This window comes from Cheilinus undulatus, linkage group 7, assembly GCF_018320785.1.
Source record: "Cheilinus undulatus linkage group 7, ASM1832078v1, whole genome shotgun sequence".
Lineage (NCBI taxonomy): Eukaryota > Metazoa > Chordata > Actinopteri > Labriformes > Labridae > Cheilinus > Cheilinus undulatus.
In genome coordinates, this window is record NC_054871.1 from 54052487 (window position 1) to 54069381 (window position 16895).

Below are 16895 nucleotides of genomic sequence, written 5' to 3' on the forward strand. Positions count from 1 at the left end.
GGGCTCATAGAGACCAAAGCGTACCTGTGGACCACTACCTGGATCTACTGCTGCAGGTTCACCTGGGCTCATAGAGACCAAACGTACCTGTGGACCACTACCTGGATCTACTGCTGCAGGTTCACCTGGGCTCATAGAGACCAAACGTACCTGTGGACCACTACCTGGATCTACTGCTGCAGGTTCACCTGGGCTCATAGAGACCAAACGTACCTGTGGACCACTACCTGGATCCACTGCTGCAGGTTCACCTGGGCTCATAGAGACCAAACGTACCTGTGGACCACTACCTGGATCTACTGCTGCAGGTTCACCTGGGCTCATAGAGACCAAACGTACCTGTGGACCACTACCCGGATCTACTGCTGCAGGTTCACCTGGGCTCATAGAGACCAAACGTACCTGTGGACCAATACCTGGATCTACTGCTGCAGGTTCACCTGGGCTCATAGAGACCAAACATACCTGTGGACCACTACCTGGATCTACTGCTGCAGGTTCACCTGGGCTCATAGAGACCAAACGTACCTGTGGACCAATACCTGGATCTACTGCTGCAGGTTCACCTGGGCTCATAGAGACCAAACGTACCTGTGGACCACTACCTGGATCTACTGCTGCAGGTTCACCTGGGCTCATAGAGACCAAACGTACCTGTGGACCACTACCCGGATCTACTGCTGCAGGTTCACCTGGGCTCATAGAGACCAAACGTACCTGTGGACCACTACCTGGATCTACTGCTGCAGGTTCACCTGGGCTCATAGAGACCAAACGTACCTGTGGACCACTACCTGGATCTACTGCTGCAGGTTCACCTGGGCTCATAGAGACCAAACGTACCTGTGGACCACTACCCGGATCTACTGCTGCAGGTTCACCTGGGCTCATAGAGACCAAACGTACCTGTGGACCACTACCCGGATCTACTGCTGCAGGTTCACCTGGGCTCATAGAGACCAAACGTACCTGTGGACCACTACCCGGATCTACTGCTGCAGGTTCACCTGGGCTCATAGAGACCAAACGTACCTGTGGACCACTACCCGGATCTACTGCTGCAGGTTCACCTGGGCTCATAGAGACCAAACGTACCTGTGGACCACTACCTGGATCTACTGCTGCAGGTTTGCTCATAAATCTGAGGTTACTTGGGACTCAGACTGAGGTCCACTTTAGGGTCTGTTCTTCCTCCCGTGCATGGAAACGGAGGATTTATTTAAGGACTCTCACAGAGAGCGGGAAAGTTCCTGTGAGTGAAAACATGGAGTCTCATGTTGGTTTCAGCTGGCAAAAACAAAAAACACCACAGATTCCTTTTTTCCAGGAGGAATGCCTTCACTGGTTTAATGTTCCAAACATCCACTAACTCCTCCTCCTCGTCTCTCTGAGCTCGCCACAGCTGGATGGTCTGGACGCCGTTCTTCTTTCCCTCTCTATTCGCTCTCATCACTCCTACGGACGGAGCTGAAGGTTCACCCAGAGGCTGGGGAATACCGCAGGAAACTCTCACGGCATCATACCGCCACTTCAACCAGCGGCCACCAACAGATCCAAGACCAGAGAGACCACCAAGACCAGGACACAAAGAGACCAGGACACCAGCCAAACAGACCCTCCCCCAGCCCCGCTCGTACTCTGAGTCATTAGATGGTGGGACATTCCTGGAGGGAGATCAGCTCCACCCAACACCCATGACAAGTGGAGAGAGAGGAAACCCGAGAGGACAGGAAGTGACCAGACAGCTGATTGATAAAACAGGTGGAGCATGTCTGAGCGCCCCACAGAGGAGGGAACAGAATCTAACAGTCAGCAGACTACAGTCTAACAGATCCAGACTCTGCTGAGGGTGGGGGTACTCACAGCCAGGTACAGCATGGTGAACATGGAGAAAGAGGCGTGTCCAGAGAAGAAGGACTTCCTGTGAAGAGAAGAGACCATCAGTGAGTTTACAGAGAAAAAGGGACGGTGGTTTATGATGGAGCACAGACATCAGCAGGTTACACTCCTAGCAGACAGTCCCCCCAAAAGTATTGGAACGATGGGCCGCATTCCTTTACTTTCACTGTAGACTGAAACATCTGACATCAGAAGATGGATCTGAGACAAGAGATCAACATTTTCAAAAAACGTCTCAAGCATCACCTGTTCACCACAGCCTAACCAGCCCTACACTCTTCCTTCCCCTCACATAGTTTGTCCTTGTCTATGTGTTCTTGTAAAGCGTCCTTGGGATTTTTGAAAGGCGCTAAATAAATTCAAGATATTATCATGATTATTATAAGATTTCAGCGTTTATGTCCAGGTGTTTACATCTGGATCTGATACACACCTTAGAAGACATCATTATAAGATTTCAGCGTTTATGTCCAGGTGTTTACATCTGGATTAGTGATGTCATTATGTTATTGTTGAGTTGATGTTGTTGTTATGTTGTTGTTTTATATGTTGTTGTTGTTTTTGTGTTCTTGCTTTTGTTGTGTTGTTGTTGTTGTTGTTGTTGTTTGGTTGTTGTGTTGTTGTTGTTTTTGTTTGGTTGTTGTGTTGCTGTTGTTGTTGTTTGGTTGTTGTGTTGTTGTTGTTTGGTTGTTGTGTTGTTGTTGTTGGTGTTGTGTTGTTGTTGTTGTTTGGTTGTTGTGTTGTTGTTGGTGTTGTTTGGTTGTTGTGTTGTTGTTTGGTTGTTGTGTTGTTGTTGGTGTTGTGTTGTTGTTGTTGGTGTTGTTTGGTTGTTGTGCTGTTGTTGGTGTTGTGTTGTTGTTGTTGGTGTTGTTTGGTTGTTGTGCTGTTGTTGGTGTTGTGTTGTTGTTGTTGGTGTTGTTTGGTTGTTGTGCTGTTGTTGTTGGTGTTGTGTTGTTGTTGTTGTTGTTTGGTTGTTGTGTTGCTGTTGTTGTTGTTCGGTTGTTGTGTTGTTATTGTTGTTGTTGTTTGGTTGTTGTTGGTGTTGTGTTGTTGTTGTTTGGTTGTTGTGTTGTTGTTGTTGTTTGGTTATTGTGTTGTTGTTGTTGTTGTTGTTTGGTTGTTGTGCTGTTGTTGTTGGTGTTGTTTGGTTGTTGTGTTGCTGTTGTTGTTGTTTGGTTGTTGTGTTGCAGTTGTTGTTGTTTGGTTGTTGTGTTGTTGTTGTTTGGTTGTTGTTGTTGTTGTTGTTGTGTTGCTGTTGTTGTTGTTTGGTTGTTGTGTTGTTGTTGTTTGGTTGTTGTGTTGTTGTTGGTGTTGTGTTGTTGTTGTTGGTGTTGTTTGGTTGTTGTGCTGTTGTTGGTGTTGTGTTGTTGTTGTTGGTGTTGTTTGGTTGTTGTGCTGTTGTTGTTGGTGTTGTGTTGTTGTTGTTGTTGTTTGGTTGTTGTGTTGCTGTTGTTGTTGTTCGGTTGTTGTGTTGTTATTGTTGTTGTTGTTTGGTTGTTGTTGGTGTTGTGTTGTTGTTGTTTGGTTGTTGTGTTGTTGTTGTTGTTTGGTTATTGTGTTGTTGTTGTTGTTGTTGTTTGGTTGTTGTGCTGTTGTTGTTGGTGTTGTTTGGTTGTTGTGTTGCTGTTGTTGTTGTTTGGTTGTTGTGTTGCAGTTGTTGTTGTTTGGTTGTTGTGTTGTTGTTGTTTGGTTGTTGTTGTTGTTGTTGTTGTGTTGCTGTTGTTGTTGTTTGGTTGTTGTGTTGTTGTTGTTTGGTTGTTGTGTTGTTGTTGTTGGTGTTGTTTGGTTGTTGTGTTGTTGTTGTTTGGTTGTTGTGTTGTTGTTGTTGTTTGGTTGTTGTTGTTGTTGGTGTTGTGTTGCTGGTGTTGTTGTTTGGTTGTTGTGTTGTTGTTGTTGTTTGGTTGTTGTGTTGTTTTGTTGTTGTTGTTTGGTTGTAGTGTTGTTGTTGGTGTTGTTTGGTTGTTGTGTTGCTGTTGTTGTTGTTGTTGTGTTGTTGTTGTTGTTGTTTGGTTGTTGTGTTGTTGTTGTTGTTGTTGTTGTTTGGTTGTTGTGTTGTTGTTGTTTGGTTGTTGTGTTGTTGTTGTTGTTGTTGTTTGGTTGTTGTGTTGTTGTTGTTGTTTGGTTGTTGTGTTGTTGTTGGTGTTGTGTTGTTGTTGTTGTTTGGTTGTTGTGTTGTTGTTGTTGTTGTTTGGTTGTTGTGTTGTTGTTGTTTGGTTGTTGTGTTGTTTTGTTGTTGTTGTTTGGTTGTAGTGTTGTTGTTGGTGTTGTTTGGTTGTTGTGTTGCTGTTGTTGTTGTTGTGTTGTTGTTGTTGTTGTTTGGTTGTTGTGTTGTTGTTGTTGTTGTTTGGTTGTTGTGTTGTTGTTGTTGTTGTTTGGTTGTTGTGTTGTTGTTGTTGTTTGGTTGTTGTGTTGTTGTTGTTGTTTGGTTGTTGTGTTGTTGTTGTTGTTGTTTGGTTGTTGTGTTGTTGTTGTTGTTTGGTTGTTGTGTTGTTGTTGTTGTTTGGTTGTTGTGTTGTTGTTGGTGTTGTGTTGTTGTTGTTGTTGTTTGGTTGTTGTGTTGCTGTTGTTGTTGTTTGGTTGTTGTTTGGTTGTTGTGTTGCTGTTGTTGTTGTTTGGTTGTTGTTGTTGTTGTTGTTTGGTTGTTGTTGTTGTTGTTGTTTGGTTGTTGTGTTGTTGTTTGGTTGTTGTGTTGCTGTTGTTGTTGTTTGGTTGTTGTTGTTGGTGTTGTTTGGTTGTTGTGTTGCCGTTGTTGTTGTTTGGTTGTTGTTGTTGGTGTTGTTTGGTTGTTGTGTTGTTGTTGGTGTTGTGTTGTTGTTGTTGTCCCTGACACCCACCTGGCCTCCTGCACGTCGCTCTCGTCTCCTCTACAGGTGTAGTTGGTGATGTAACCCTGGGAACAGTCAATGGCGGAGAAGTCGGGTCTGCACACGTCCAGGAAGTGCGGTCTCATCCGACCCACAGAGACCTTGGCGATGTCGGTGAACGACTGGCTGACGGCACACCCGAACAGAAACACGCCCATCTGAGAGAGCACAGCCAGTCAGGGTTAGGGACACAGATGTTAGAACAGGAAGTGAAGGGTGTGTGGCCCCTCCCTACCTCGCTACTAAAATAAATAAATAAGGTTCAAACATGTCTTTGCGGTGGCGGCGGCGTCTCTGACATCATAGATAGACACGTGAGCAGTGTGTTGTCTAGAGACGGGAATAAAAACATCTCCTCTGTTTTGATCAGTTTTTAATTATTCATGCAGACCAAGAAACAAATGTTTCAGTCAGGGTCATGTGACAGGAAGTCCTCTGACTGTAGTCAGCTCTGCTGGATGGTTCTACTCTTGGTGTGTGTTTTTAAATAAATAAGGTTCAAACATGTCTTTTTGCGGTGGCGGCCGCTCATCATAGATAGACAGACAGTGTGTTGTCTAGAGACAAATAAACATCTCCTCTGTTTTGATCAGTTTTTAATTATTCATGCAGACCAAGAAACAAATGTTTCAGTCAGGGTCATGTGACAGGAAGTCCTCTGACTGTAGTCAGCTCTGCTGGATGGTTCTACTCTTGGTGTGTGTTCATGCTTTAAACCAAACTAAGAGGATCGAGCTTACACTCAGGACTACTAAACAAACAAACAGACAAACAAACAAACAGACAAACAAACAGACAAACAAACAAACAGACAAACAAACAGACAAACAAACAGACAAACAAACAAACAAACAAACAGACAGACAAACAAACAAACAAACAAACAGACAGACAAACAAACAGACAAACAAACAGACAAACAAACAAACAAACAAACAGACAGACAGACAGACGGACAGACAAACAAATAAACAAACAAACAAACAAACAAATCAGCAAACAAACAGACAGACAGACAGACGGACAGACAAACAAACAGACAAACAAACAGACAAACAAACAAACAAACAAACAGACAGACAAACAAACAGACAAACAAATAAACAGACAGACAGACAGACAGATGGACAGACAAACAAATAAACAAACAAACAAACAAAAAAATCAGCAAACAGACAAACACAGAAAAACAGACAAGCAAAAAAACAAACAATCAAACAAACAAAAATACAAACAAACAAACAGACAAACAAAAAAACAAACAATCAAACAAACAAAAATACAAACAAACAAACAAACAAACAGACAAACAAACAAACAGACAAACAAACAAACAAACAAACAAACAGACAAACAAACAAACAAACAAACAAACAGACAAAGAAACAAACAAACAAACAGACAAACAAACAAACAGACAGACAAACAAACAGACAAACAAATAAACAGACAGACAGATGGACAGACAAACAAATAAACAAACAAACAAATCAGCAAACAGACAAAGAAACAAACAAACAGACAAACAAATAAACAAACAGACAGATGGACAGACAAACAAACAAAAAAATCAGCAAACAGACAAACACAGAAAAACAGACAAGCAAAAAAACAAACAATCAAACAAACAAAAATACAAACAAACAAACAAACAGACAAACAAACAAACAGACTAACAAAAAAACAATCAAACAAACAAAAATACAAACAAACAAACAAACAAACCAACAAACAAACAGACAAACAAACAAACAGACAAACAAACAAACAAACAAACAAACAAACAAACAGACAAACAAACAAACAATCAAACAAACAAAAATACAAACAAACAAACAAACAGACAAACAAACAGACAAACAAAAAAACAATCAAACAAACAAAAATACAAACAAACAAACAAACAAACAAACAAACAAACAGACAAACAAACAAACAGACAAACAAACAAACAGACAAACAAACAAACAGACAAACAAACAGACAAACAAAAAAACAATCAAACAAACAAAAATACAAACAAACAAACAAACAAACAAACAAACAAACAGACAAACAAACAAACAAACAGACAAACAAACAAACAAACAAACAAACAGACAAACAACCATGGAGGACAGATAAACATCAACGCTGAGCCTACCTGTTTGTAGAGCGCTGCGATGTACGGATTCCCGATAAATGACTTTGTTCCTTCATGAAGCTGATGGATCCTGAAACATTCTCCGATCACGATCTAGAGACAGGAGAGAAAATGAATACTAAAGATGGACTCTGACTTTATGATGCTGCTGCACGCTTTGACATCCAAACACTGATGAACATGCAGGACATGAAGGTCAGACTATGATGGAGTCAAAGGAGGAGGATGGAGGATGGACAAGAGACCACGCAGAAACACACACACACACACACACACACACTGAAACCACAGAGAGAGAGTGTGAATGAGCATGGCCTGCCCTTCCCTCAGGCAGTCTGAACATGAGGTGAGATTATTAGTGATGCTCGGTGATTGGATGGCCTTTAATGAGGGCTCAGGAGACAGAGGAGGTCTGGGGAAAGGAAAACCAGAAGACTGATCTAGAGCTTAACTTCAGCCGCTAACATGAAGCTGTCTTTGACTCCATCCAGCTGTTCTGGGCTCAAACCCACCCAGACCCAGAGGAACAGGGATGCAGATCAAACCTGACCCTGTTCCTGATGGAGGGAGAGAGCAGCTGGTCTCCAACCACGGCTCTCTCTCTGAGTATGAAGCCCACAGAGGTGCGGTGTAGGAGCGGTTACCGTGGTGATCCACGTCTGTGACTGCTCTGTGGTGTTTGTATTAATCACGCCTCTCCTTCCTGGTCGCTCTCAGGCTAACAGCCAGCAGAAACAAACATGGCGCTGTGTTTGTGTGTTTCTCTGCTATTGTTAGTGAACTGCTGTGATTGAGGCTGGAGATAAGGACCGCAGGAGGCGGACCAGGCCAGACCCAGCAGACTCAGGAGGGATCTACACTCAAACCTGAGATGACTTTTGTCTTTTCATTGATCTCAGGATGTTTGGAGGGAGGGGATGGACAGAAGGCTCCACTGACAGTTGAAGGTTCACTATCCAAAGAGAAGATGAGTGAAATGTTTCTAACACGTCTGACATCTGTGACAGAAGTCACAGGGCAGGTACCCTGGGTCAAACCCTCTGGTCGTGCCCAGAGACTGTCCTGGGACATCTTTGGTTGGTAAAATGTTTAACTTAAGGATGAATCCAGACACACTGGTGGTCTTGAATGGTTGCTCCAAAGCTGTTCTGAAGTCCCGTTGACTGTGCAGCAGGCTGTTGTGTTTGGTGTGTTAGCTGAGAGAATTATTCTGCTCCTTGTGTCTGGATGGGTTCAAGAATCCGTGTCAGGTCTGGAGAGGCTATGTGGCCATAAACATGGGGGTACTGAAAACCCTGAGAGGGTCTGGGCCCGGTTTTTAGATGTCTTTAACTCTTTCTTTACCATCTGCTCTGAGGAGGCTGAAGCTTTGCAGGTCAGACTTTTTCCTGTCTTTTATCTTGCTCATGAGTTATTTTGATGTTTTTGTGGGGATGCTGTCTGTTAGCCCTCTAGTATTATTTATTATTATTATTATTATTATATATTATTTAGTGTTAGTTGTCTTTTATTGAGTCTTATTTGTGCACAAACAGAATATTAAAAAAACGACTGACTCCTATAACGCCGTCTCCAAACCTCATTATTTAACAAAGAAAATCAAATCAAATAAAAACCTGTTTACTGTCAAATCAGGGAGAAATGAAGCAGATTGTCTGACATGGATTTGTAGGTGTGGTTGCTCAAACACAGCAAAGCCAACGCAGCAGCTGGTCTGCAACTTTGAGTCTGGACTTAAACCCAGAGATGGTAACGGGGCTGCAGCTTTTCTGTCTTATATTGTTTTACGTTGACGTAATATTTACTCACACATCCTGAAACTACAGATAATGTGAAAGCAAAGCATAAATTAATGATAAACTCAAACTCAAACCTGCTTCATGAACAAATGAGTCGTTACTGCCAAAGTATTACAGAAAAAATTTTTAAATTGATACAACAGCGATTTTAAAATGGTTACGACTGTATTACAGATATGGACAAAATAATAGTATAATAATGATAAATAATAGTAAATAAAATAAATAATAAAATATACAATAATAATAAAATAAATAAATGAATGAATTAAATAAATACAATATAAATAAATACATAATAAATATAATTTGAAAAATACAAAATAGAATAAATAATAAAATAAAATAAAGTAAATAACAGTATAAGAACAAAAACCCTGACCCTAGGACTCTAGTTTGGACCAGTGCAAGGCTGGACTCAGCGCTGGGGCGTCTGTGTGTTCATGTCGTCCAGATGCTAGCTTTTTTGGGGAAGTGACCTCATATTTGGACAGCTGCTGTTTTACACGCATACGTATGTTTGTTTAGGACAACACACTAAAATCAGAATGCAGCATTGGGACTGCAGCTTCTGGAACATTCTGAGCACCGACATCAGTGCCTTCATGCAGTCCAACGTAACATTTTGACGGACTATTTGGACCGTGACGTTGGGAATGGACCGACCCCAGGTGTAGGCGCTTCATTAACTCTTTATTCCTTAACGTTTGGCGGGTCCTGCAGGAAGTACCTCTGATCAGACGCCTGATTGGTTTGTTCAGTCCCATGATGAGTCGTCTGCAGATCCTTACGGTGTAACGTGGACCTGCCAGACGCTGATGGGAGGACTGTCGGGGTTTCCCATGCTGAGAAGATAAACATCAGTGGACTGGAATCTGCTACCAGTGCATGAACATGTGAGCGCTGGAGGAGCGTGTTGGCATGGCGGTAGACGCCGCTAATGGAAGACAGCTGTGTGAGACACGCCAGCTCTGCCCACATGGGAACATGCGAGCGAGCACATACACGTCCTCGCCGTCTGCTGCGTCCAATCAGACGCAGGGCCGAGCGTCTACAGTGTCTGTTAGTGAGGCACTAAGAGTCTGGGGGCTTCAAAGACCATCCAGCAGAGCCATGTGGCACTAATTGACCAACATAGACCTCGCCACATCGTTATGACATGTTTCCATTAACTCTGACACCAAACCTAGGGAACTACAGTGGTTTAAGCTAAATCAGGGGTGTCAAGCTCAAGGCCCGGGGGCCAAATCCGGTCCGTGGTACAGTTATACCCGGCCTGCTGGATCAGATGGTATTCTTATCCTAACTGGCCCGCTGGTATGAGGGCTGCAGGTTTCCTCCTGGATACAAACGTCAGTTTGACCTTGTTGGTTAAAAATATCCTTAAGTGGTCAACATTTAAAAAAGTCAAGAGAGAAACGAGTTAAAAAGCCGAGAAGGTGGGAAAAGAAAATTAATTAGTTTTTTCATGTCAAATTTTCAATTTTCACCTCAAAATCACAACTTCTTATCGCATACTCCGACCTCTGACCTTTGACCTCTGACCTCCCCTAGAATGACATTTTTAAATTTCAAGTCATATTTTGACCTTTTCAACTCGTGATTCTGAATTTTATTTTTTATTTTATTTTGGCCTTTTTAAACTCCTAACCTAGACTTCAAATTCTATATTTTGACCTTTAAAAACTCTCAATTAAAAACCCGAGATTTGAATTTTATCTCATATTTTTTCCTTTCAAACTCATGATTTCAACTTTTTATCTCATAGGTTTACCTTTAAAACTCAGAAATGTCTGCTTTTATATAATATTTTTACCTTTTAAACTCATAATTTAGAATTTTATTTCATGTTTTGACCTATGAAACTTGTGATTTTAAACTTCTATTTAATATTTTTTTCCTTTTAAAAAACTTTATTTTGACTTTTAATGTCATGCTTTGACCTTTGACACTAGTCTGTCATTTTATCTTAGTTTCTGAGCCTTTAAATGTTTCATTTGGACTTTTTTTAAACTCAAAACCACATTTCATCAGCTCTGTTAAAATTATGGGGACAGTTGTGGTTAAATGTGGACCCTGGTAGGCCCTCAGGTTGAACCTAAATTCAGAATCCGGCCCCCGCTGTGATCGAGTCAAACACCACTGATCTAAGTCCAGGACTTTGGACTTTATCTCACTAAACCTTCATCAGTGCACACGAGTAAACTGGAATTAAACCTGAATATAACGGATAATGTCAGAGTCCAGATCTGCACTGAAAGTGGTAAACATGGAGTGTCTTCTAGTCATGGACAGGAAGTACCACAGGAGAGGTCTAAGTCAGGGTGCAGAGGTAGGGGTAGGAGTGGACCGGGAGCTCGTAAAGTCTCTTTGGTTTGTGGCATGCATGCGTCAGCTCACAGACTGGATCCCGTCTCTGTGGGGGGTCTCTCCCTAGCAGAAAACCAGACCTTAACAAACGGCTCTGAGCTGGAGTGAGAGAGTGAAGTATGACGGAGAAAACATGACAGAATGAAAGGGAAGGACATGAAGAGCACATTTACTGCAGGCAGGCTGGAGCGAGCCTGCAGGTGTGGGGGGGGCTGTTAGTCAGGGTCTCTATGAAGAAGAAGCAAACAAACGGAGGAGGACTTACAGAGAAGATGGCAATAAGAATGCCAACGCCACAAAGCACCGCATCGCTAATGGTGTCTCCCTCTTTTCGGGGGTAGCGGATGGACTCGTCCGAACAGTAAAACCCGCGCTGGTACGGCTTAATGGTGCTAGTCTCAATGATCAGGAAAGGCAGGCTAGCTACAGGAGACACAGGAGAGAGAGAGAGAGAGAGAGAGAGAGAGAGAGAGGCGGGAGGAGAGGTCAGTGACACGGACACAAACGGAGCAGCACAAAGAGCACACCGGCACCAGGGGATCATTGGATAGGGCAGAAGTGGGTGGAGCTTAAGGACATCAGGATTGGCCAGCTCATGGCGATGGAGCGACTTGTTTCAAATATCACTGAATAAAACTAACTCCTCTAAATACTGAGGGAAAGGTTAAAGGTTACTCCACATTTTAAACCTGGGCTCAAGCGCCTGATCAACAACAAGCTGATGTTGGGGAGAGGACGACCCGCTGAAAACAAGCCGCCAGAGCAACAACAGACCAGAAACATGGAAACTGTCTCACCCTGAGTGTTGACAATGCAACTTTGGGACAGCAACTTCATGAATGGAACCATGTCTAGGACTGGGACTTTGTAAATCTACTCAACCCCAACGTTTCCACTGCAACATGAAAGTTCTTAAACGGCTTTACACTGGGAAGCAACTTTGGAGACGGACGCAACCTGAGGACAGCAACTTTAGGAACACACTCAATCCTGATATTGCTAATGCAACGCTGAGTTTGTAAATTTCATCAACCTAAATGTTTCCTGTGCAACAGGAGACTTTTTAATTTAACAACGAGTAAGCAACTTAGGAAATGGACTCGACCTCAGTGTTGCCAATGTTACATCAGAACTGCAACTTCCAAACTGGCTCAACAATGGGAGGATAACTGGGAATGGGCAAATGCTCTAAAGTGCCAATGCAACATTGGAACTGCAACTTTTAAAGTGAAATAACAATTGGACTGGACTGAACATTAAAAACATAGAATTACTGATAATCAGTAACACCTCAGCAGCTCATCAAAAGTCCTAAACAGCAACTGTTGGACGGGTTCTTGATTCTAACCACTCTAGACTGCAGGAGCAGAGCCCAGGTCTAAATGCTGAGAGCCTCTGAAGGTGAAATGATTGTAAACTCTCCTGAACCTCTCGTCGCTCCTTCACAGCTGCCATCCTGACATTCAGCCCTCCCTGTTTCTGCTGTCGCTGATCCCCAACGCTCGGCGCTCTTTGTGACGTGGGGGGTGTGACTTACTGACACGGCGGGCAGTAAGAGCCCGACAGCGGTGAGCACTGAGGACGGCACCGTGCTCTTCTTGTAGGGGTAGCTGAGGCTGGAGTCGCTGCAGTACAGACCCCTCTGGTAGGGTCGCACCGAGGAGCGGTGCAGCACCAGGCTGGGCAGCATCGCTACAAACACACACACACACACACACACACACACACATAGACATGAATGCATGTTAGAACACACACACAATGACCCCGTTCACACCTCACACTAACATCAGGGCTGGGCAATCAGACAGAAAGTGGCTCTCCAATCAGAGAGCAATAATGTTCATACAAATAGTGAACAGGGCCACACACTCATGACGCTGCATCTCAGAGCTCCGCTGCACTTACCTGAGAGCTGCAGGAGAAACACACCATCAAACACGAGGAGAAACATCCCATCAAACACGAGGAGAAACATCCCATCAAACACGAGGAGAAACATCCCATCAAACACGAGGAGAAACATCCCATCAAACACACGAGGAGAAACATCCCATCAAACACGAGGAGAAACATCCCATCAAACACACGAGGAGAAACATCCCATCAAACACGAGGAGAAACATCCCATCAAACACACGAGGAGAAACATCCCATCAAACACGAGGAGAAACATCCCATCAAACACGAGGAGAAACATCCCATCAAACACACGAGGAGAAACATCCCATCAAACACGAGGAGAAACATCCCATCAAACACACGAGGAGAAACATCCCATCAAACACGAGGAGAAACATCCCATCAAACACACGAGGAGAAACATCCCATCAAACACGAGGAGAAACATCCCATCAAACACGAGGAGAAACATCCCATCAAACACACGAGGAGAAACATCCCATCAAACACGAGGAGAAACATCCCATCAAACACACAAGGAGAAACATCCCATCAAACACGAGGAGAAACATCCCATCAAACACGAGGAGAAACATCCCATCAAACACACGAGGAGAAACATCCCATCAAACACACGAGGAGAAACATCCCATCAAACACGAGGAGAAACATCCCATCAAACACACGAGGAGAAACATCCCATCAAACACGAGGAGAAACATCCCATCAAACACGAGGAGAAACATCCCATCAAACACACGAGGAGAAACATCCCATCAAACACGAGGAGAAACATCCCATCAAACACATGGAGAGAGTGACAGGTGTGTGTGAGCTCACTAACACTGATCAGACTGGTTATCACTCTATCATATTAATCATCATCATCTTCATCACTATAATCATCATCATCATCATCACCATAATCAACATCATCATCTTCATCACTATAATCATCATCATCATCATCATCATCACCATAATCAACATCATCATCTTCATCACTATAATCATCATCATCATCATCACCATAATCAACATCATCATCTTCATCACTATAATCATCATCATCTTCATCACTATAATCATCATCATCATCACCATAATCAACATCATCATCTTCATCACTATAATCATCATCATCATCATCACCATCATCACCATAATCAACATTATAATCTTCATCACTATAATCAACATAATCATCTTCATCACTATAATCATCATCATCATCATCATCAACATAATCAACAGATCTCATAAATGTTCCACCCTTGCCTTTACAGATAATGTCATACTTAAGAGCTTATAAATGTTCCATCCTTGCCTTTAAAGATAATGTCACACTTAATGCTTAAAAATGTTCCATCCTTGCCTTTAAAGATAATGTCATACTTAAGAGCTTATAAATGTTCCATCCCTGCCTTTAGAGATAATGTCATACTTTAGAGCTCATAAATGTTCCACCCTTGCCTTTACAGATAATGTCATACTTTAGAGCTCATAAATGTTCCACCCTTGCCTTTACAGATAATGTCATACTTAAGAGCTTATAAATGTTCCATCCCTGCCTTTACAGATAATGTCATACTTTAGAGCTCATAAATGTTCCACCCTTGCCTTTACAGATAATGTCATACTTAAGAGCTTATAAATGTTCCACCCTTGCCTTTACAGATAATGTCATACTTAAGAGCTTATAAATGTTCCATCCTTGCCTTTACAGATAATGTCATACTTTAGAGGTCATAAATGTTCCACCCTTGCCTTTACAGATAATGTCATACTTAAGAGCTTATAAATGTTCCACCCTTGCTTTTAGAGATAATGTCATACTTAAGAGCTTATAAATGTTCCACCCTTGCTTTGAGAGATAATGTCATACTTAAGAGCTTATAAATGTTCCACCCTTGCCTTTACAGATAATGTCATACTTAAGACCTTATAAATGTTTCATCCTTGCCTTTACAGATAATGTCATACTTTAGAGCTCATAAATGTTCCACCCTTGCCTTTACAGATAATGTCATACTTAAGAGCTTATAAATGTTCCACCCTTGCCTTTACAGATAATGTCATACTTAAGAGCTTATAAATGTTCCATCCCTGCCTTTAAAGATAATGTCACACTTAATGCTTAAAAATGTTCCATCCTTGCCTTTACAGATAATGTCACACTTAATGCTTATAAACTTTCCCTCCTTGCCTTGCCAGAAGATTTCATACTTTAGAGTTAATTAAATTAAATTAAATTAAATCAAATTAAATTCCATCCTTGCCAACTGCACAAAGGCCAGTCTAGTCCTCCAGTTTTCATTCCAGTCTTACCAGTAGACAAGATGTATTTACTTAAGAGTATATCAGTGTTTTCTTTAACACATGTTGATGAAAACATGGGGGAGAAAAGCCGTTAAAGAGGCACCACTAACCTCTTAGCTCAAAAGAGGCTAGTCTATGGTCAGTAAAGCTGATGACTCTGTGGAGCAATGACCCATCAAAGTTTAAGGACATAAATGAGTTAGCTCTGGTCAGGATCTGACTGTAGACCTGCTGCTAATGTAGAGTCTGGATGCTGGTACTGCAGTCACATGGTCTCTGAATGAGGCTGTTACACATCTCTAATGGGAGCTCTACATGACCTCTCTATGGGGAACACAAGACTGTGTAGAGAGGACAGGAAACTATCTGTGCCCACATTTTTATGTTGGCGAGGCAAACCTTTTTTTTTTTTTTTTTTTTTCATTTTGTTGCTGAGGCCCTTCAGGGCCTCCGTACTTTCCCACTACAGACCTCTAAACATTGTCAGGGACAGTCAGAGATTTTCTTCAGGGATTTAAAACCTGTGAAAACCAATAAACACAGACGAAGCCCCCCCACTGTGGAACAGTTTCACATGAGAGCGTGCTCAGTGTTCTTTTGTGATTGTAGCGGTTCATAAATATGAAGACACCATGGCGTCCTGACATCCCACGCTACATACGCAGACATCCAACATCAGACCGTTCCCTCTGTGGTTCATGAGGTTTGCTCACATCACTGTTCCTGACAGATCTGAACTCAGAACGTTCCAGAAACTTGGAAAGGAGATGATAATTCTGTTCTGTAGTGAAACATAAACCACTCTAACACTGGAGAGTCTTAAACCGCCAAACACTCTGGATTCCTGTGGATGAACGGAGAAAACTCTCACACTTCAGACAACAGCAGGGGATGTTTACTGCCACTGTAAGAATGAACAGTAGGATTTTTACAGTCAAAACAGGATCCTGCTGTTGTTTTCACAGTCAAAGCAGGATCCTGCTGTTGTTTTCACAGTCAAAGCAGGATCCTGCTGTTGTTTTAACAGTCAAAACAGGATCCTGCTGTTGTTTTCACAGTCAAAGCAGGATCCTGCTGTTGTTTTAACAGTCAAAGCAGGATCCTGCTGTTGTTTTCACAGTCAAAGCAGGATCCTGCTGTTGTTTTCACAGTCAAAGCAGGATCCTGCTGTTATGTTTACAGTCAAAGCAGGATCCTGCTGTTATGTTTACAGTCAAAGCAGGATCCTGCTGTTGTTTTCACAGTCAAAGCAGGATCCTGCTGTTGTTTTCACAGTCAAAGCAGGATCACGCTGTTGTTTGTACAGTCAAAACAGGATCCTGCTGTTATGTTTACAGTCAAAGCAGGATCCTACTGTTGTTTTTACAGTCAAAGCAGGATCCTGCTGTTGTTTTCACAGTCAAAGCAGGATCCTGCTGTTGTTTTTACGGTCAAAGCAGGATCCTGCTGTTATGTTTACAGTCAAAGCAGGATCCTGCTGTTGTTTTCACAGTCAAAGCAGGATCACGCTGTTGTTTGTACAGTCAAAGCAGGATCCTGCTGTTGTTTTCACAGTCAAAGCAGGATCCTGCTGTTGTTTTCACAGTCAAAGCAGGATCC

The 16895-nt window shown here is 42.4% G+C and overlaps 1 protein-coding gene across 10 annotated transcripts in view; it reads right to left on the reverse strand.

Moving 5' to 3' along the window:
* Positions 1–13858, reverse strand: part of plpp3 (phospholipid phosphatase 3) — a 37675-nt gene extending 23817 nt beyond the window's left edge. For 8 of the 10 annotated variants that reach the window (XR_005992113.1, XR_005992109.1, XR_005992114.1 and 5 more), the window contains exons 1-5: positions 12613–13105; positions 11341–11498; positions 6907–6999; positions 4734–4921; positions 1864–1921 (exon numbers count right to left, since the gene is read on the reverse strand). Coding sequence is in view for 2 of the 10 variants with exons in the window: in XM_041791758.1 (XP_041647692.1) it covers positions 1864–1921; positions 4734–4921; positions 6907–6999; positions 11341–11619 (618 nt within the window). In the remaining 8 variants the exon portion in view is untranslated. Of the gene's footprint in view, positions 1–1863; positions 1922–4733; positions 4922–6906; positions 7000–11340; positions 12548–12612 lie in introns of those variants that run through there. The other 2 variants (XM_041791759.1, XM_041791758.1) reach the window with 2 other exon arrangements.
* Positions 13859–16895: the final 3037 nt, after the last annotated feature.